Source organism: Trachemys scripta, chromosome 21 (assembly GCF_013100865.1).
Source record: "Trachemys scripta elegans isolate TJP31775 chromosome 21, CAS_Tse_1.0, whole genome shotgun sequence".
Lineage (NCBI taxonomy): Eukaryota > Metazoa > Chordata > Testudines > Emydidae > Trachemys > Trachemys scripta.
The window spans coordinates 18,497,739-18,517,997 of record NC_048318.1 but is presented as its reverse complement, the minus strand read 5'-3'; the positions used below and the strand labels follow the sequence as shown (position 1 = coordinate 18,517,997).

Sequence of the window (20,259 nt, the reverse complement as noted above, 5' to 3'; positions counted from 1 at the left end):
TTTGTGGCACCTTAGAGACTAACAAACGTATTAGAGCATAAGCTTTCGTGGGCTACAGCCCACTTCTTCGGATGCAAGTGGGCTGTAGCCCACGAAAGCTTATGCTCTAATACGTTTGTTAGTCTCTAAGGTGCCACAAATACTCCTGTTCTTTTACTGATAAGGTAGCACATTTAAAACTGATGCACTTTTTTACACAGCACGCAATCAGTCTGTGGAACTCACTGCCACATGGTGCATTGAAGCCAAGAGCTCTGCAGGGTTCAAGAATGTTTGACATTTATGTGGATAACAAGAATGTCCATAGTATTGGCTTGGATTGCATTTGATTTTAGCAGTGATATAAACCCTTGTGCTTCAAAAAAGTGGCCACTAACTTTGGAGGTAGGGGGTGAGAAAACTCTTCCCCTATGGCTGGGATAGTCCATACTCCTCTATTGTGAGGTTTCTGGTGTTCTCTGTTAGAGACACAATGCTGGTCTTGTTTATATGCCTGCTTTGTGCTGGCAGTGCCTATCATTGTCTCTTAGCTAGAGCTGGCTGGAGAATGACCATTTCATTTTGTGACAACTTTCAAGGTTTTGACATTTGCTTTTGTTCCACATTGGAATGGAAACAAAACATTTTGAATGTTTTCATCAAAAGAAATTGTGTCAGAACAGCTGAAGTTTTCAATTCTGGTCTCTCTCTCTGGTCAGAAGTGACTAGAGAGCCCTGGACTTCAGAAACGTTCCCGTTGACAATTTTGGTGAAATCAGTAAGTCTCAATAAAACATTTTGGTGTCAACAAAACAGCATATTTCAACAAAACTACATCACTGAAAATATTCCGACCATCTCTACTCTTGACCTCTGTAGGATTTTCCATATGAGATGTTATTGGCCAGTAATAGGCTCCCAACGGAGATCTGTAGGCAGGGGGTCCTGTTGTCTGGTGGGGAGCAGTCTTTGGGGTCATTTATTTTGCTGACCCATGAAGGGTGCCTAATGGGCTTTCTGTGGGAAACAGTGGCTCTGTCCTGGGCCCCTCGTTTCAAAGTGAGGACTTCCTGGTTGAAGGTTTGGGGGTATCCATGAGGTACTTCAGATCAGGGCCTCTTGTGGCATGATGGGGGCGGTTTAGCGGCATGTGAGAGACTGGGTATTTGCAGTAGGAACCTGTCTGTTACCAAAAGGACTGGCTGGAGGAGAGGGGCAGGGATGAATATTTCTGCTTGCTGCATTGCTTTGTCATGCCCCATCTCTCCATGTATCGGGGGTATCCGTGGTAGTCTGTATCCACAAAAACAACTAGGAGTCTGGTGGCACCTTAAAGACTAACAGATTTACGTGCATCTGAAGAAGTGGGTTTTTTTACCCACAAAAGTTTATGCCCAAATAAATCTTAGTCTTTAAGGTGCCACCAGACTCCTCGTTATCTCTCCATGTGTCCACTCATTGGGCATTTGCATTCTATGGGGCATGACAGCACAGCACATGGAGAGCCCAATTCTGGTTTCACCTGTGCCCATGTAACTCCAGATTTACTCTGGCCTGTTATGACTTCTTGACCAAGTGTCTCCTTGCTGACGGGTAGAGAGGTGTCACTGACATGGTCAGTCTCCTTCCTTCTCTAATTGTCTTGTTTTTTGGTTTTCCCTGCTTCCTTTCTCGCTGTTGCTCTGTCAGTGCGCCGTGCGCTCCCCTCTTGCTGGCTGGTGTGACTGAAGGATTGCACTGCAGTGGTGTCAGTCTGCACTGAAATGTGGAAGTAGCAGGGCAGGCGGATTGGCTGCTGGGTGGCTTCCCTGCTCTTTCTGGAGATGGGGGGCGGGGGAGCCTCTGCGTTCTTGTGGCTGCGTCAGGAATCTGTGTTATCCTCCTTTCAGTATGAGCAGGAGCATGATTCACCAGAAACTCCTCCGAGAACACACCAGGGTTTCAAGTTGCTTGAAATATCAGCTAGCAATTCCGGGACTGAGTGTGTGTCAGGTTCACTCCTCAGCCTGGAGTTTCCTCCTCCTCCTCTATCGATCAAACTGAGACTGCAAGAGACTTATTGAAACCAGCTTTTTTTTTTTTTTCCTGTCTAAAGGTCTTTTGATTTAGGTCTGCGGCTTTTTGAGTGTGCAGAGAACCAAATATTTGCCTGTGATGTTTTGCATTTAGCATCTCAAAAGGCTGTAGAGGCATTTATTAAGCTTCACTTATCCCTTAGCACACTAGGTTATCATCTCCGTTTACTGATGGCGACACTGAGGCACATAGACATGAAGTGTCTTGGTCAAGGTCACTCAACAAGACAGTGGCAGAGCCAGTAATAGAACCCAGGAGTCCTGGCTCCTTGCTTTAACAACTAGGAATCAAAAGTTGCTGCTGTCTTTAAAGTTGCCAGGTAAGGGTAAGGTTTCTGCTAAACCTGCTGTCTTGTCAGTAATTGTCAAGGTAGCCACATTTCTGTGCAGCCTCGTTCTCTTTGATGTGTCCTTTCCAGGGATATTTTGGGTCATTTGTCACCCTGGGTCCATGTAGGCACTTTCCATGGTCCAGATGTTTAACATATCTGCTGGGCAATTTCCCTAAACTCCTCATCTGCCCCTTCACCCAGAAGTCCATCATCTCCCTGCAGAGAGATTGATGGGGGAAGTGGCTTATCTCTCTATGTATCTTCAACAGGATGCAACTGTTGCTACTACCGAAGGCACTGTAAAAACTTGCAGGCAGTCACTTCTGGCTGCAATCCTGCTGGATCTCACAAACTAAGGGAGGACAGACTTAGTTAGAATGTGAGTAGGAGAACCTCCCTGGATTAGCAGGGGGGCTTGACTCAGGATTGGGGTTTGGCAGTGTTGAGGGAGGGAGGAGCCATGGGCTGAAATAACAGGGGCTGCTGGTTGGTATCAAGGGGCACTGACAAAGCGGTGTGTGGGAAGCCCAGGGCTGGAATTGGTAGGGGGCTGCTGGTCAAGGTTGAGGAGGCATCAGAGAGCTGTGTGTGGCTATCTACACTGTGTTTGGCTCAGGGAGATGGTGATAACCTTTCATGAGCACAAAACTCACCTGATTCTGTAACTAAGGGGGAGGGAACTGAGGCAAATGTCTGATCTAAAGAGAAATCTTCTGAAGCCATGGCTTCACCAGGCAGATGGGGGCAGCTCACTGGCAATGGTGGTCACTAGGCCCCCCAGGGTTGTTCCATCCTAGTCTACACTAATGTTAACATGTGTTAGCTAACACATTTTAAAATATGACTTATTTTCCAAGTCCAGGCATGGCCTGGTAGGGGCTTTGCTAATTGCCCTAGAATGGAGCTGGGCTGGAAGGAACCAGGACTCTGCTCTGGAGAATCCCTTGCAATGGGGAACTTTTATTTACAGGGCACCTCATATCCAAATGCCTCTCAATGCCAGTGAGATCTGAGAGAACCCATCCCCAAAGGCAGCATGGCCTAATAAACAGCAGCAAACAGAGTCCTCTCTAACTCCTCTGTCAAACACAGCAGATAGGTCCCCCTCCAAGCACAAAGTCCAAGCTGTGGGAGACTCGGAAGGAAACTATGGCTACTGCTCAGACAATTTCCGTGTCTTAGTATGATATGGACACAGTGTCTGTGGGGAATGTCTTTGTCTGTGCCTGGCTGGGGTGCCTCTGGGGTGGCCTGGTATGTGGATCTCTGTTGTGCATGCAGGATGTAAATCGTTTTTGTTAACTTTTTAATTTAAACATTACCTTTCCCCTTCACTATTTTAATGATTTTATTATTGCTAAAAGGGCTGTCTATATAGCAGGTTCACTGCATCACCCACAGAAGCCCTGTAACCACCGGGATGGTGCTGTCTCCATTCTTTGCGAGCGGCTCTGTCCCACTTTTGTCTGTGCTTGGCAGAGCTGACTCTTGCCTGCACCACGAGCACTCTGTCCTGGTGCTGTGCAGTTCAGAGGGGCAGCCAGAGGGTTAATGACTGAAGTGAGAACAGTGGGCATTTCTCTAGTCAGCTGTGCCCTTGAGCTGGCAGCACAGGCCCCAGCCCCTGTGGAGCCTATCAGCAGAATCCATAGTGATCAAGTCAGTCTGCTCACTGGTTTTGTCACCCATGGACAATGGAAATGTTCCAAGCATTGGGGCTTTTATGAGAGAATCTCCCCGTTTGAAGTGTTCCTTGTCTTGTCTCTAGGGACTTTCAAGCCTGCTTGGATGGGATGGCTGGTGGGTCTCAAGCACCTAGACTCTCCAGAACCCATGGGTTTGGGTTCTAGCAAGGCTGACTCAGACCTACCCCCGCCCCCAAAAGTACTAGCAGCTTAGTGGGTATGTGTGATTTGTGAACTCAGCCTTTAAACCAAGGGCCTCTTCTCTGCCCTGGATGGTCATTAAGTGTCACCAAGCCTAGGCACATTTCCTAGGAGTAGAAGTTTACACTCCAGTCCTTGGCCATGATTCCCGCCATCACTGACGCATACAGTACTGTGCTCTCCCACCTCCCTGAACTGGCAGTATCCTGGTGCTGCTGGGTGTGTACTTGGTGAAGCACTTTGAGATCCATTTCAATGAGGTGCTGTGTCTATGTGAAACTTTGGATACCCTGCTGATCTCAAAGCATCCTGCATGCTGTGCACAAGGGGATGGCTACTGAGAGGAAGGATGGCATCATCTCTCTGCCTGCCAGTGGAGCCACAGCCTCAAGTCAAGTGTGTGACCCTCAGGGCTCTAGTGTAATGTGCTGCATAGACTGCTGGCTTTCTGGGATCTCTCAGCAGTAGGCAAAGGCTCCAGGCCACCAGCAGCAGGAACTGCTGCAGGGCTTGCTTTCTGGAATGCCTTGCTTTCTGGAATGCCGTCTGGCAGCAATAGCAGCTTCCAGAGGGGCTGAGGGCTCCCTGCAGGCAGCCTGTGTGCTTAATGCTGCAGTTTGCACCATATGGACCTTCTCCTCCTCTTCGCTCATCCTCCCAGTGTCTCCTTCCCTGTTCTGCTCCCCTCCCCCGGCAAGCAGTTAGATAGAGCAATTGGCCAGGCACTGGGACAGCAGCACTGACATAAATCTCTCCTAGTGTGGAATGAGGGGTATAAATATCCAGAGAGTGATGTGATCTTTCCAGCTGCTATTAATAGGTCCCTAGAGAGAGAGAGCAAGCAAGCGAGACTGGCTGACACTTAAAGGGCTAGCTACTCCCTTATGTGCTGTGAAAATTAATCAGCACCATGGCTCACCATCTTCCTCTAGGCTAAAGCAGAGCCCTCTGCTAGGTGTGTGGGGATAAGGAGGAGGAGGGAGCCACTAATGACTTGCTAGTTAGGAAGCAGTGATAGGCCAAATGGTGCAGGAGGGATCTCACTTCACTAACTAGAAATGCTTGGGCAGGCTGTGTGGCAGCACTGCACTTGCAGGCCTCTGAGTCCCATCTGGTTTGGTCTCACACCCATTGGTAAGGCAGGTGCTATCATCCCACATTTTACAGATGGGGAAACTGAGGCACAAAACTGACAGGACTTGCAGGGGTTATGGGGGAACTGGTGGCAGGTTGCCTGAGTTTGGGTCCTGGCTGACCTGACCCCGAGGCTGTTCCTGTCTCTTGGACAGCACAGATCTGCAGCAGGCAGACTGGCTGCTTTGCTGCATCTTGTTCAAGGTCCAACATCCTGCTGCAGTGGAGTGAGACTTGGCTTTTCCCCATTGCGTGTCCCCAGGTCCACTCTGAGCAGGTCAGAAAGGGCATCCATCCCACTGCTGAGCTGATTCAGTTCTATTTAGAGCCCTGGGGTTTGGGTTGGTGCCCACCGCTTCTGGTCCCTGGCTGGCAGAAATAGCTGTATTCAGCGTATGGGTAGGGCAGCCCGGCATCATGCAGCAGAGCCCAGGCAGAAGGGCTGGTACCCTGTGTGTGGTGTGGTGGGGTGATCTCTTTGCCTATGCACGGGAGGAGGCTCCTTTGTGGGCAGGGTAGAGAGTTTAACAGAGCTGAACAAGCAGAGAACACCACAGCAGCTTCCACGAACAGATGGCTGGAGGCTCCCTCAAGGAAGTAAAAACGGAGTGAAGGGGAGTGTCTGTATCTTTAGGGCCAACATAGCAGAGGGACATGGGGTGTGTCTCTGGAAGATCCTGGCACAGTATGCAGGGTACTTCTCATGGAGAGTTTGGATACACTTTGCCCTGTTCCTTTCTCAAGTGCAGGAGCCATCTCACACTGCTGGTGGTTTGTCAGGAGCACGGGAAGACACCACTCCCTTTCACTTGCTTCCCCTGTCTCTGCCTGGGTGACTCTGAGTGCACTTGCCTCTTCCTCTCCTCCCATTGTGGTACTGCATTTACTCTGGCCTCATTGGGGTTATTGCTCCCTGCTAAAGTGAGCCGTTGTTTGTTGCATGCAGGGAACAATGACAAGCCATGAGGGATGCAGGCTGCAGCTGCCTAGGCAGCCCATGAATTGTGAGTGGTGCTCCATGGCTCCCCAGAGCAGATAATGGACCCAGCAAATACCTGGCATCTCATTCCAGTCACCGCAAGACTCCTTATCCCAGCACCCAGGGCAGAGACACGGGAGAGCTCCAGGGACGGGATGAGGATATGGGTGGAAGAGTCCTGTGTTAAGTCAAATAGATGCTGAATAAAGGCTGAATCTGCATTTCCTGAACAAACCACACACACACACACCTGCTGCTCCCCAGCCTCCCATATGTGCCCTTTGCTCCCGTCTTCCCTCTAAGCACCCTGTGGGGGGCTATCTAGAGAACTGTGCCCAAGGTCTGGTGTGGTGAAGACCTCACCCCATTATCCCTGGCAGCCCCATGCTGCACCACAACATCCAGCTGGAAGTTCTGGTTGGTATGGAGCTTTTCCCATCCATCAAGCATTCCTGTCTCAGGCCATTGTAGCGGGTGCTAAAGCTACCGCTTTGCCCCCTACAAGAGCAGTGATTGTTGCTTGGCTGGCTGGTTCCTCTGCCTGCTCCCACTTCTGCCTCTCTCTTGTCCCTCTGCCCCCCACTCCTCCATCCATCCCACTGCCTCCTTCCCTCAGCCTTGTTCGTTAATTCCTGCTCAGAACAGCCCCCTCTCACCTCCTGCTCTCTCTGCCCTCCCTGGATTTCTCCCCCACTGCATCCCTCCCCTCAGTAGGCTGGGTTGTTACCTCTTGTCCATCTGGTTGAACCACATGCTGACTGGTAGGCATCATGTCTCGTGTGTTTTGCAAAGCACTGGAAAGGCTCTTTCAGTACTAGCAACAACTGGGGCTGGCTGAGAAATGGGCAGTAGGATTTGGGGTGCTAAGGCCCTGAGGGCTCTGTATTTCTGTTCACTGTACAAATTTGTTCTGTACTCTGGGAAACACTTGCAAAATCTTAGAAACGTAGGACTGGAAGGGATCTCGATAGGTCCTCTAGTCCAGGTCTCTGCACTAAGGCAGGACTAAGTATTATCTAGACCATCCCTGACAGGAGTTTGTCTAACCTGCTCTTAAAAACCTCCAAAGACGGAGATTGCACAGCCTCCCTAGGTAACTTGTTACAGTGCTTAACTACCCTGACAGAAAGTTTTTCCTAAAGTCTAACCTAAATCTCCCTTGGTGCAATTTAAACCCATTGCTTCTTGTCCTGTCCTCAGTGGTTAAGGAGAACAATCTATCACCCTGCTCTTTATAACAACCTGTTACCTACTTGAAGACTGTAATCATGTCCCCCCCTCAGTCTTCTCTTCTCCAGACTAAATAAAGCTTTTTTTTTTTTTTTTCAAATCCTTCCTTGTAGGGCATGTTTTCTAGAGACCTTTAATCATCTTTGTTGCTCTCCTCTGGACTTTCTCCAATTTATCCACACACATCTGTCTGAAAGTGTGGAAGAATTGTGCTGGATGTCCTTCCATTCAAAAGAGGACAAGCTTTGAGTGAAAATAGCCCCATTTTATTCATACCGTATTGAATTGGTGGGTATATATGCCTGCATGTTTTTGTATACCTGCCTCTACTTGGTGGAATTGCTTCTCTGTGTGTCATAGATCTACTGTTTCTAGCAAAGGAGGCTTCTCCTTTAGCTCAAATGGTCAGGGCCTGATTTATCCTGCTGCCACCTTGAAGATCCACGCAGCCAGATATGCAGCATAGTGACAGTTGTGATCTCCTGGGTCCCCAATGTAGCATTTAAATAGGCAACTTAGAAAATATTACTGTGTGAATCCCATTATTCCTGGCAAAAAGGCCTGCAAAGCTTATTTTTTGGGGGGGTGAAGAGGTGGTGTCATGGGATGACCCAGAATGTAGAATTTTGTGTCCATCCTTAGTAATGTGTAATGTGCCAAGACTACTGAACTGGGCATGCTGGGCTTTGCTAAAAGTTAGAACCCTGCAAATCTGCGGGGTTGAGGATATCCATGGACTATGTTTGTGGATTGCAGAGCAGATACGAATATAAACTTCGTATCCACACATGACTCTACTTATAGTGGTAGGTGTGGGTACAGACACTTTCAGTTGGGATGGGGGATAGGCACAAGGGGTGCAAGCACCCTCAATGGAGGGAGGGGAGGAGGCACTTGGGCTGTGGGCACCCTGGAAGGCTTGCGGGGAGGTCCACAGGCACTCCTGGTGGGGTAGGCATGTAGAGCACGGAGGTTTATTGGTTGCTTTCTCTTTTTGCAGGTGTTTTGACCAAAGGGAAGCAACAGCAGGGACTTGGAGCTCCCTCCACTGTCACTGCCAGAAGTTTTAGCCAATCAAATGCACCCTGACAATAAACTGACCAATCATGGAAAGACAAGTAACAGCGGCACCCAGTCTCAGCACCATAATGTGAGCCAAGGACCCACCTGCAACCTGGGGTCTAAGGGCGTGGGGGCGGGAAATCATGGCAGCAAAGCCAATCAGATTTCTCCTGGCAACTCTGGACTGAAAAACAGCCAGAACGCTGTCCCAAACTTTGGGTCCTTGAAGGGCAAAGTGAAACGGGAACGAAGCATCTCGGTGGACTCAGGAGAGCAGCGGGAAGCCAGCACCCCCTCACTGGACACGGAATTGAAAGGTAATTCTCAAAAACCTTTGCCTTGGAGAGATTCTCTCTGAACTGTCCCTCGCATCCTAGTGGGAACTGGGTGTGGAACAGCTAAGAGCCTTCCCTGCAGCCTGTGATCCTGCAGTGCCCCTGCTGGGCTAGCTAGGAGCTCCCCTACTAAGCCTGTGCTCCTGCACCCTTGGGCTGCCCTCTCCCTGCAGGTGGTGCTGGAATAACTGTGAGTTCACTCATGGCCTGTGTTCCTACACTACTCCTCACAGCACCTTCTGCTGGGGAATGCTTGGATTGCACTGGTTGGCAGCGTCACCCCAGACACCCTACATACCCCATACTGGGCTCCGTTTTGTACTTGCTTTTAGGGCCCTAGTGAGCTGCAGCATGTCATCAGGAGTTGTGGTGAAAATCCCCTAATAGTGCAGATTCCAAGCACAGAACTGAGACAGGTTTTGTTAATTGTCTAATTGCTGTTGCCAAAGATCTGACTCTTTGTGGTGCCCTTACAGCTGTTTTGTTTCTGCCTAGCCTTAGTTAGAGGGAGTTGGTGTGAGGGTCACTGGTTGAAGAGTTAGTGGTTTTGTTTGCAGTGGATGACTTCTGAGTTAAATCACATGGTTTCTGGAAAAGGGCTGAGTCAGTACTTCCTGACCATTGGCTTCCCTGTTCTAACCAGCCTCCCACAGCTTGTTGGGCACTGCAGAGCACTGTGCCAAAGGGCTGCATGTGACACTCACCACAGCAGACCTGGGAACATTTTGCCAGTGAATTGCAAAGTGAGAACCTCAGGCAGTATCCTTGGTTCCTTTTAGAGGCCATCTTTACACCTGGTAGCCTGGAGCTGCTCTTCCCAGGAGTAGCACTGCTGCTCTGGCCCATATTCCAGCATGTCTCATGATCAAAGATCTGTTTAGGTTTCTATAGGAACATAGAAACTGGCGGGCTGGCTTGGACCAGAGCTGCATCCAGCCCAATGTCTTGTCCCTGACCATGGCCAGTGCCAGCTACTTCAGAGGAAGGTGCAAGAAACACCATTATAGACTATGTCCTGCTTAAAAGGAAGGTTTCTTCCTCAGTGACAGTGGGAGGTTGGCTAATCCCCTGGAATGTGAGAGTTCATAGCCCTAGCTAATGGGATGGGGATGTTCTCATTATCCATGTAAATGTTCAATCCTTTATTGAATCCAACTATGCTTTTGGCTCAGTGTACTGAAGCATTGATTTGAACAGGTGAATTATTAAAATTAAAATTCTTAAAATCAGAATGCCTGATTCTCCTATGTAAGTTCTTTGGCCTCCCAATTCAGCTACAGCTCACTGATGTCTATCTTGAATCTGGCCTCTAAACACTGTTCTGTGTAAGAGGCTCAATGAGGGTGTGATGTCTTGGGGGTTACAGCAGAGGACTGGAAGTCACCACTCCTGGGTTCTATTCCTGGCTCTGACACTGACACCCTGTGTGACTTTAGGCAAATCTTTCCCCCATCTCTGAGCCTCAGTCTATCCCTCTGTGTAATGGGGACAATACCAGTCTTGCAAATTGCTTTGAGATCTTCAGTGTACAAGTGTCATAAAATGGCAAGGTATTATGGCACCAATCCCTCAAATGGCCCTAAATCTCCCTTCCATTTCCACCCCTGGAAATCTCTGCCCCGCAACCTTGGGCTTAGTGCCAAAGCCTTCCCTCGCTCGCAGCAGGAGCCAGGTAGCATTTGAGTATATGTAGGGCCCTACCAAATTCACAGTCTGTTTTGGTCAATTTCACAGTCATAGGATTTTAAACTAATAAATTTCATTATTTCAACTATTAAATTTGAAATTTCACAGTATTGTAATTGTAGGAGTCCTGACCCAAAAAGGAGTTGTGTGTGTGTTGCAAAGTTATTGTAGGGGGATGTGGTTCTGCTACCCTTACCTGTGCTGCTGCTGGTGGTGGCATTGCCTTCAGAGCTGAGCAGCTGGAGAGCAGTGGCAGCTGGCTGGGAACCCACTCTGAAGGTAGCACCACCACCAGCAGCGCAGAAGTAAGCCTGGTATGGTATTGCCACCCTTACTTCTGCACTCCTGCCTGCAGAGCTGGGCCTTCAGTCAGCAGCTGCCACTCTCCAGCCACCCAACTCTGAAGGCAGCAGCACAGAAGTACGGGTGGCATGGTATGGTATTGCCACCTTTATTTTTGCATTGCTGCTGGCGGGGCGCTGCCTTCAGAGCTGGGCACCTGGCCAACAGCCGCCGCGCTCTGGCTGCCCAGTTCTGAAGGCAGCGCAGAAGTAAGGGTGGCAATACTGCGACCCTCCCCGCAACTCCCTTTTAGGTGAGACCCTCAATTTGAGAAATGTTGGTCTCCCCTGTGAAATTTGTATAGTATAGGGTAAAAGCACACACAAGACCAGATTTCGCGGCCCGTGACACGTTTTTCATGGCCGTGAATGTGGTAGGGCTCTAGGTATATGGATTCCTTTCAAAGAATAATAAAGTATCTCGTATTCCAAGCTGCTTGTGTTTATAGAGCTGCAGCCTGAGATTCATCCTCTGAGGCAGTTGGCGAGGATGCTTACTAGCAAAGATATGTGCAGAGCTCTCTCTCCTGGTCACATACCATGGATGGGCTGATGTGAATACAAGGCTCAACCCGCACCCCCAACCGCCTCCAAAAAAAACCATGGATGCTGGGTTGGCAATGCCGATCCTTGCTGTATGTTACTCTTTCCTCCTGCCTGCTGGGTGGTCTTGGACACCTGTGGAACTGATTTCCAGGGATGCTGTGAAGGCCAAAAGTATAACTGGGTTCAAAAAAGAATAGATAAGTTCATGGAGAATAGATCCAAAACTGGCTATTAGCCAAGATGGTCAGGGTCACAACCCCACATTCTGGATATCCCTAAGTTTCTGACTCCCAGAAGCTGAGACTGGACGACAGGGGGATGGATCATTTGATAATTGCCTATTCTGTTCATTCTGTGCCTCTGAAGCACTAGCCATTGTCGGATTACAGGATACTGGGCTAGATGGACTTGGTCTGACCCAGTATGGCCGTTCTTATGTTCTGATGATGGTGGAATGGAACAGGCCAGGTTCCGAACGTGACAAAACCCTGGGAGAGGGGCACACTGCTCTCCTGCCTGTTGCTGCCTTGTTGAGAGACCATTGAATCCATGAGGCAGGAAGCCATCTCTGGGGCAAAAGCTACATCCCTGCCCCAGTGCAGCATGTACCTGTTGCTTTGGCCTAGCTGAGCTTCTGTGGTTGTTTTTTGCAATCATGTCCCTGCCCTCCCCCCCTTTCCCTTTAATTCTGCTCTGATTGGAACTAGTTGCCGTTTTCTGGGGGCAGGAAGGGGTGGTTAGTGATTTTTCTTGTATGAAAACCAGTGGTGCATTTCTCCCTGCCAGTCACCATACACGGCTGCAGATTCAGGCCTCTGGGGAGAGAGTCTAAATGCTGAGGCCAAGATGTCAAGGGAGAGCACTCATTGTGTCTGGCTGGGAGGAGAGCTGGGGAATGTGAACCCCATGCAGGGAGGGGAGTTAGAGCAGGAGCAATAAGGGAGAAGAACTTGGCTGAGACTGAGAGGGGAAAATTTGGGCTGGATGCCAGGAACGTGCCCACTCAGTGAGATGGCTCAGGCTGCGGTATCGTCTCCCAAAGGGAGGGTAGGAGCCCCATTGCTTGGCACATTTCTGCTACTCAGGGCAAACCTCTGGGTGGGACCCTGCTGGGAACAATTCTGCTGCAGCCAGCAGGGAGATGGGAGTTGACAGGCCTTTAATGAGCCCCCATGTCAGTCTGTGGTGCCAGACTGAGCTCTTGTGAATGGCAGAGATGGGAGGTTTCCTGATCAGCACTCCAGCAGCAGCTTTGCCTCCCCTGGCTAATGTCTGGGTCGCAGCTCCGGGACGGTGCTGGGGCTCCAGCAAAAGCTTCCAGATCCCTGACAAACAATCTCCCACTGTTTTAAACAGTTCTGTGGCAGCAGTTTGGACCCAGCTCAGGCTGTGATCCCCCCCCCCCCCCATAGGTGAGGAATGACTGCATTGGAGAACGGGTCCTGGTAGCAGGTTCCCAGCCTGGGCTCTGACAGCTAAATGCCTCTTTGCAAAGCCATGCTTAGCAGGTCCTCACCCACAGCACAACCAGGGCCTTGCTGCAGGCACATCACAGTTCAGCCAATGGTCTCTGGGCAGAGATGGAAATGCTGCTTCCAAGTTGTGCAATGTAGGGAGGGAGACTCGATGCAAGTCCTGCATTATTTGGGGATAGCAGGGCTTCTGACCCACGTAGGGCTGTTCAGTCATGGGGCAGGAGTCCACATGGCTCCATGCTGGGTGGGATTGCTGTGGTTTAGTGCAAGATGCAGATAGAGGCTGGTTGTCAGGGCCAGGGTGACGCCTGTCACAGGGAGCTGAACTCTTGTACATCTGCCCCTCTGTTCATTGGACTCCCCCAGTTGGTTTTGCTAGCATGACCCTAAGTGCCAGGAGATGGTGGGGCAGAGCCCCAGCCTACTCAGTCCATGGCTGTGCCGTGGCACTCTCAGCTTTCTGACAGGTTCTATCCCATTGCAGGTGAGGTGGCTCCCCGCAGCAAGCGTCGGTGTGTGCTGGAGAGGAAACAGCCATACAGCGGGGACGAATGGTGCTCAGGCCCGGACAGCGAGGAGGACGACAAACCCATCAGCAGCACACACAGTGAGTATCCCCTCCCCAAACAGCCCCGAGATCACTGCATGCCTAGTTCCTGCCCTGGAGTCTGTCAGAGACGGCAGCGATGGCAACCAAAGGCTCCCAGAAGAAGCTGTCTGCTGGCTTAACAGGGGACTTGGTGAGGCGTGTGTTGATACTGCAGGGTTGTGGTATTGCACACAGTGTGTATGTATTGTGAGGGAGGTGTGGTATGGTGCTCTGCAGGTGGATTTTGTGCAGTGTGGTTTAGGTGGTAGTGTGCTGGAGGATTGTTGAATGCAGTGTGAGGGTAGGAGGGGTCGGTGTGTGATATGGGACTGGATCAGTCCCCCAGCCCTCTTGGCCCTGTCTCCATGAGGGGACATTCCCCCCCAACCCCCATGACAGGTGGGCTGGCCACGCTGGGCTGTTGTGCATGGCTGGCACTGACTTGGCTTCATTGCTGTTTTGCAGGCCAGTGTGCATGCACAGAGTTCATCATGTTCTGTGAGCGCTGTGCTGCAGAGAGTGCCTCCCGCATGGATTTAGATCCCTGTTCACACTGTACTGTCGGACCATCCACTCTGGAGTCACTACAACCCTGCCTGCAGGCGGTTGTGCTCTGGCATCGAGGGAAATGCTCAGGGCCTGCCAAGAATCTGGACAGGGCTGAGTTAACCAGAGTGCACTGCACACTGCCTTAATTTCTGATCAAGGCTTTAAATCAAGTTAAAAGCTTGCTCTGAGGCCCTGACAGTTTTTATTGTAAGTCTCTGGGGAATGGTGACGTTTTATCAATAGGTTTCATGTGACTTTTAAGCCTCCGCTTCCTCATTTCCCCCGTCTCGGTCCTCCCTCCCCACCCATTGGAATCTCATATGTTAAAAAAAGTGTCATTTTGTGTTTAGCTGGAAGCTGAGGCACTTCCCTCGGCCTAATAAATAGCACAGTGATCTGACATGTCTGTGTGGGGGTGGGTTGTGAGCAAACTGAAGGTCCCTCCTGCCTTCCAGAAACAGCAAAATCCTTTGATTTGTTGCATCTTGAATTCAACTGTTTTCAAACTGTGGAAGTGAAAATATTTTTGAGGCAGCTGGGTCAGGTCCATTTGGGTCCATCCTTCACATTCTCACTCTTCATCTTGCCAATGGCTTTCCCAACAGACAAGTTCCCCAGCTGCTGGAAGAAAAAGCTAGATTTGTTTCCCTGGATCGATCTATCCCATTCACTTCCCTTTCTCTCCAGAATTGTGTTTAAATTCTGCTCACAGCAACTGGAACATGGTAAAACTGGAACATTAAGAAAAGTGTGAAGCAAAGAGTTTGTGAATCAGAGCAATTGCCCCTAAAATGATAGAGGAGATTTTCCTAGATCAATATTCATGATGGTTTGTATTTCTTAAAACTCCAGACGCTTTTAGCCATGAATACCTCCCCCACACCCTCTCCAACCCAGGCTCCCAATTTGACATAAGGGACTCACGTTGTTATCTTCTCCATCCACATAGCTGCAATCTTAGCTTTCAGTAAAACGACTGTACATGGTAAAGACTGGTTTGCCACATACTCTGAAGTATGCTTCCAGTTATTGAAGCAAAATGCATGCTGTATATCCACTACAACATGAACCCCTCTCCTGAAATATGTGCTAACCTCAGAATAGCTAAGAGCACATTGCAACAAACATCAAGGCAACGTGCTCAATCGTACTGGCTCTCTCTCTCTCTGTGAAAAGATACAAATGTCCTTTGAGAATGGAGGTCTAAGAGGATGATGGAATCAAGAAAGCAATAGTACCTTCAGCCAGGAAGATTGCCCACTCAAATCTCTTAATGGAGACAACATCATCAACAGAAGCAAATAGATGCAGTATCACAAGCTCTAGTCACATGAAACCACTCTTTCTGAAGCAGCACTAAATACAGTCCCCAGGCTTCTATATCAAACTCTTTGATAGTCTGAACCGTCTATAAATGAGCTTGAAAAGGCAATCACCTCCCTAGTACCAGGAAAGGCTACAGGAAAAGAAGGAATTCCAGCTGAAGTACTGGAATAAGACTTAAACATCTGCCCAATGTCTTGTTTGCCTGGTGGAGGGAAGGAGGGGTATTGCAAGACATGAATGATGCCAACATCCTAATGCTGTATAAAAACAAAGGAGAATGGAGTGATTGCAAAAACTACAGAGGAATCTCTTTCCTTAGGATTGCTGGTAAGGCATTCGCACAGGTCAGCCTCAAAAGACTCCAGGTTCTTGTTGAACGCATATATTCAGAGAGTCACTGTATCTTCTGTGCCAGTAGATCAGCTATCTACATAGTCTTCATTAAGGCCGCTACAAGAAAAGTGTCAAGAACAAGGAAAAGCTCTCTACATGGCCTTCATAGATCTTACAAAGGCTGTTGACCTGGTCAGCAGAATGGGTCTTTTCCAATTGGAAGAAAATTTGTTGCGCCCCCTCCCCCACTCACAGTCCTCCTCAGTCTAATTCAATCTTTCCACAATGGCATGAAGGCTACAGTCCAATATGATAACGATCAAGCTGACTGCTTTGTAATCCACAGTGGTATTAAACAGAGAGATGTTTTGGCACTAACACTTTTCGATATATTCTTCTCTCTGCTGCTTTGTCATGCTTTCTCATCTAGCACTGAGGGTGTACAGACAACACTTCAACATTGCACATATAAGAGCTAACAGCAAAGTCAAACACCTGCTGATAAGGGAACTTCTTTGTGCTGACAGCGCACTGTTTGCCGCACACAGTGAAGAGGACCTTTAGCAACGTGGCAGTAGCTTTGCACTAGCTTGTGACAAATTTGGACTAATCATTGGTCTAAAGAAGACCATGATTATGGCACATGTGTGTGGACTGCACCAAAAGTTTTAATAGCTAGTACCATGCTAGAATTTGTCTCAAGCTCTGCTATCTAGGATCAACTGTTCTGGATAACCTACCTCTATATGATGAGCTTAATTCTCACATTGGAAAGGCATCCATCAGACCCACACCAAGGTATGGGTCTACCAGCTGTGCATTTTAATTATACTGCTGTATAGTGGCAAGATTTGGACCACCTACAGTGGACGTGAGTAGGCTAAACACCTTCCACACCCATTTTCATCTTCATATTCTAAATATCAAGTGAGAAACCAAAGTTTCTGACACCAAAGTACCTGAGAAAGCAAAATTGCCAAGTCTAATCACTATTCTTAAACACAGTTGCTGGCTTTGTTATCTGCAATGGATAGATGATGGGCGCATTCTGAAGGATCTCCTGTATGGAGAATTTGTGGATGCTCCAAGGCCACTGGGCCAACCTAGGCTCAGGTTCAAGGATGTTTCCAAGAGTGACTTCAAAGCTTTTAATATAGACACTATAGGGTGGGACGATGCAGCTAACAGGCCATATTGGTGAACTGCCCTGCAACAGGGAGTCAGAGGCTGAAGAGATGTGGTTGAGGGAGAGGAAAGTGAAGACAGCAAAGCAGAGCAGCCTCAAAGTCTTAGTAGTGCACTAGCTTCCTCTTCTGGCCTTGCGCCTTCTGCCTGCATTATTTATGGCAAAGACTGTTGCTCAAGAATTGGATGTTTTAGCCACTTGCAATGTTGCAGCACAATGCACAGTAACTGAACTTATTTGACTGTTTCACTGTCAACTTTCAAGGCTGCTGTTCCATGTTAATGCTTCATAAAGTTGTATGGGAGTCTGACTATCTTTGCTGCAGGAAAGTTGCCAGTTGGAAATGCGCATTTCTGCATCACCCTAGAGAGAGGATCCTCCCCTCTGCTGTGAAGGCCTACAGCTGGGTGCAGAGCAAGACAGGCAGGCAGTACAAAGAAAATGGACAGGCATACAAGGAGCTGCAGAGTTGCCCTTGTGTCTGACTCAGTGCAGTGCAAACAAACAAGGGCTTACAGCAAGTTGCTGTTCAAGGCTCCTCCCTTTAGATCACTGGGTTTGAGGCAGTATAGCCCAGGGCACTAGGCTGGAAGTCAGGACGACTGGGTTCTCTTCTTGGCTCTGCCACAGATTCACTGGGTGACCTTTGGTAAGTCACTTCTCCTCTGTGCCTCAGTAGAAAGGGATAACGCTGCCCTGCCCTTTACAAAACACACTGTGATCCATGGGTGAAAGGTGCAAGGTAAGACTAACTGCTATTTCTGAGGCTCGCTGTAAGCAGATTGTCAGGATGCTGCCATGTGTGACAAGCTGGCGAACAAATGGCCATTCTCCTGTTTAAAATGGCTGGATTTTAACAGTTCTGCATAGAATTTTGCCAACACAGGCACCATGATCCCCATAACATGGGGAGGAGTGAGCCTTCCTCAGACTGCCCCCATGACCGAGATAAGAGCCTGGTTCCCCTCCCAGCACAGACACTCTAGGGAAGTCTTGCTCAGAGACACAGGATAGTTTGGACTGTGCACAGAGGAAGCGCTGGGTGAATCCTGGCCTTGACCCATCCCGGCCTCGTCCTTTATTTAATGCTAGAGCCTCGTAGTTCACCTGAAGGTGCAGTAGCTCTGCACTCCCAGTCAAGTTCAGGGCCTGGGGGGATGAGTGTGGCTCTGGCTTCAAGGGGGCTTTGTGCAGGTGGAAGTGCTAATGCAGAATATCTACTAACTACCCCCCAGCTGTCCATAGGGCGCTGTGCAAATGCAAAGCACTAAGTGTTGTTGTTAATTACAATTATTATTAATATTAAGTAGGAGTATTATTAAATAATTGATAATGATTAATTATTATCGCTCCAGTGTGCAGTGTTCCCGGAGTGTCTCTCTGGAAATTGCCCTGGAAGGGGAAGGCTGTGGGTGTTTGAGGTTGATCACTCACCAGGAGGGAAAATGAAGGGGAGGAACTAAGCCACTCCCTGCTCCTCACATCTCTCTGGGAGGCTGTAGATATCCAGGCCCAGAAAAATCCCTGTTATGTGCTGCCATCTGCTGGAGGCTGGGGGAATGCATAGCCCTGCCCTGCTGGCGGGAAGATGTAGGAGAGAGGCCCTGCTCCCCAACACATGCGGTTTTTGTTCTTTCCTGTGTTTTGTAAGGGGATAAACTTCAGGGTAGACTGTTGGAGCAAAGACACTGAATCCTCTCCTCACACGCACCTCTGACACTGCCCCACAATCCTGATACTCAGACTCCCTGCTACTTCCGTCCTGGGCTCCCTCGACACGCACAGCTCTGCCAGGGCCAGCTTGCAGATCCCACTATCCCAGCCCCAGGCTCCCCCACACCATAGGCAGCTTTGCTGGTTCCCCTCAATCCTGACCCCCCAGACTCCTGTTATTCCAGCCCTGAACTCCTGTGTTATACCCACCTCACTCTGGTAACTGCCCTTAGTCCAGACATTCAATGTGTGCTGTTTAGCTCTGGCATCCTGCGCGGTGCTTCCCAGCAGTTTGTCTTGTGCTGATTGTTGGTAACAGCTGCTCTCTCCTGTGCCCTCTGCAGACTGTAATGTAGCAGATCCTGCAATGTCCACAGCCCCGCAGCTTGGTCCTGGGTCCAACCCGCTGCCGAACCTGAATGAGACCAGTTCTTCCAATGCACCACATGGCGCTGCTCCTGGCCTGCGACCCGATGCTGGGGGCAGTGGAGGTGGTGGTGCCGGAAAGCAGCCTTCCCAGTTTGTTTACGTCTTCACCACTCACCTTGCTAACACGTAAGCGGTAAACCCCTGTGTCCTCCCCAGTCCTCCCCATTGGCTCTGGCGCTTGGATTGGTTTACCACAGCTGCCTCCTACATGCTGCAGTTAGCACTGCAGCCTCTGGAGACGTTGGGGACTGGAGGTTCCCTGGGTTGCCCCTAGCATGACGTCTCCCCCCATCCCCCAATCCGCATTCTCCCTAGCATAGTTGTCAGCTGCTGGTGGAGAGATTTCATCTTAAATGTGATCTGCCTCCTGGTAGTGCCCTAGCCCTGCCAGCTGCAACAGGAACCACAGAGTGCATTTGGCCAGATGTATAATAAAAGGTCATAGGAGCACTGAAACACGTGTTGGCTGCTGCCAGAGGGCAGGATACTTGGTTAGATGGATTACTGGTGTGATCTGGGAGAACAGATTGCAGTGGGAGGCACTGGGTGCTAACGCTCCAGATTACTGGGTGCCCTCGACTTGCTCCCTTCATTCTTTTGCAGTATCTCAACCGCTGATTCTTGGGGAACATATAGCTTTAGAGTGCCTGCTTAGGTCATAGCTAAATTCTGTGAAATTCTGTTTATTTTTTATAATTTTTCCTTTTATTTTTCAGGAACTTTGTGGTGTTTTATCCATGTGGGAGGGGCTGGGTCCTGCCCCCAGGAGAAGTGGGAGGCCCTGAGGGGGCACAGAGCGAGCCTGCCTCACACTCACCCCATTGCAGCAGCTCCTATCCTGCAGGACCTCCCCACTCTGAGTGTTGAGACCTGGCACACGGAGTCACAGTGCTGCTCAGATTTGGCCCAGCTGCCCCTCCATCATGAGGACTGGGGTGTGGCTGGGCCAAATTTCAGTGAGTGGTGCTGCAACATCATCTGCTAGGTCACAATGCTACTCACTCAGATTTGGTCTGGCTGCACTCCCCCATCCCTTCCTGTTATGATGGCAGAGGGATGGCCAGGCTAAACCTG

At 49.5% G+C, this 20,259-nt stretch overlaps 1 protein-coding gene across 6 annotated transcripts in view; it reads left to right on the top strand.

The window, feature by feature from the left end:
* The window catches only part of BCL9L (BCL9 like), a 94,405-nt gene that overhangs the window by 64,040 nt on the left and 10,106 nt on the right, over positions 1 to 20,259 (top strand). For 3 of the 6 annotated variants that reach the window (XM_034754472.1, XM_034754467.1, XM_034754469.1), the window contains exons 2-4: positions 8,616 to 8,994; positions 13,545 to 13,667; positions 19,101 to 19,311. In XM_034754472.1, coding sequence (XP_034610363.1) covers positions 8,694 to 8,994; positions 13,545 to 13,667; positions 19,101 to 19,311 — 635 coding nt within the window. In that variant the 5' untranslated portion in view covers positions 8,616 to 8,693. Of the gene's footprint in view, positions 1 to 2,353; positions 2,375 to 7,806; positions 7,904 to 8,615; positions 8,995 to 13,544; positions 13,668 to 19,100; positions 19,312 to 20,259 lie in introns of those variants that run through there. The other 3 variants (XM_034754470.1, XM_034754468.1, XM_034754471.1) reach the window with 3 other exon arrangements.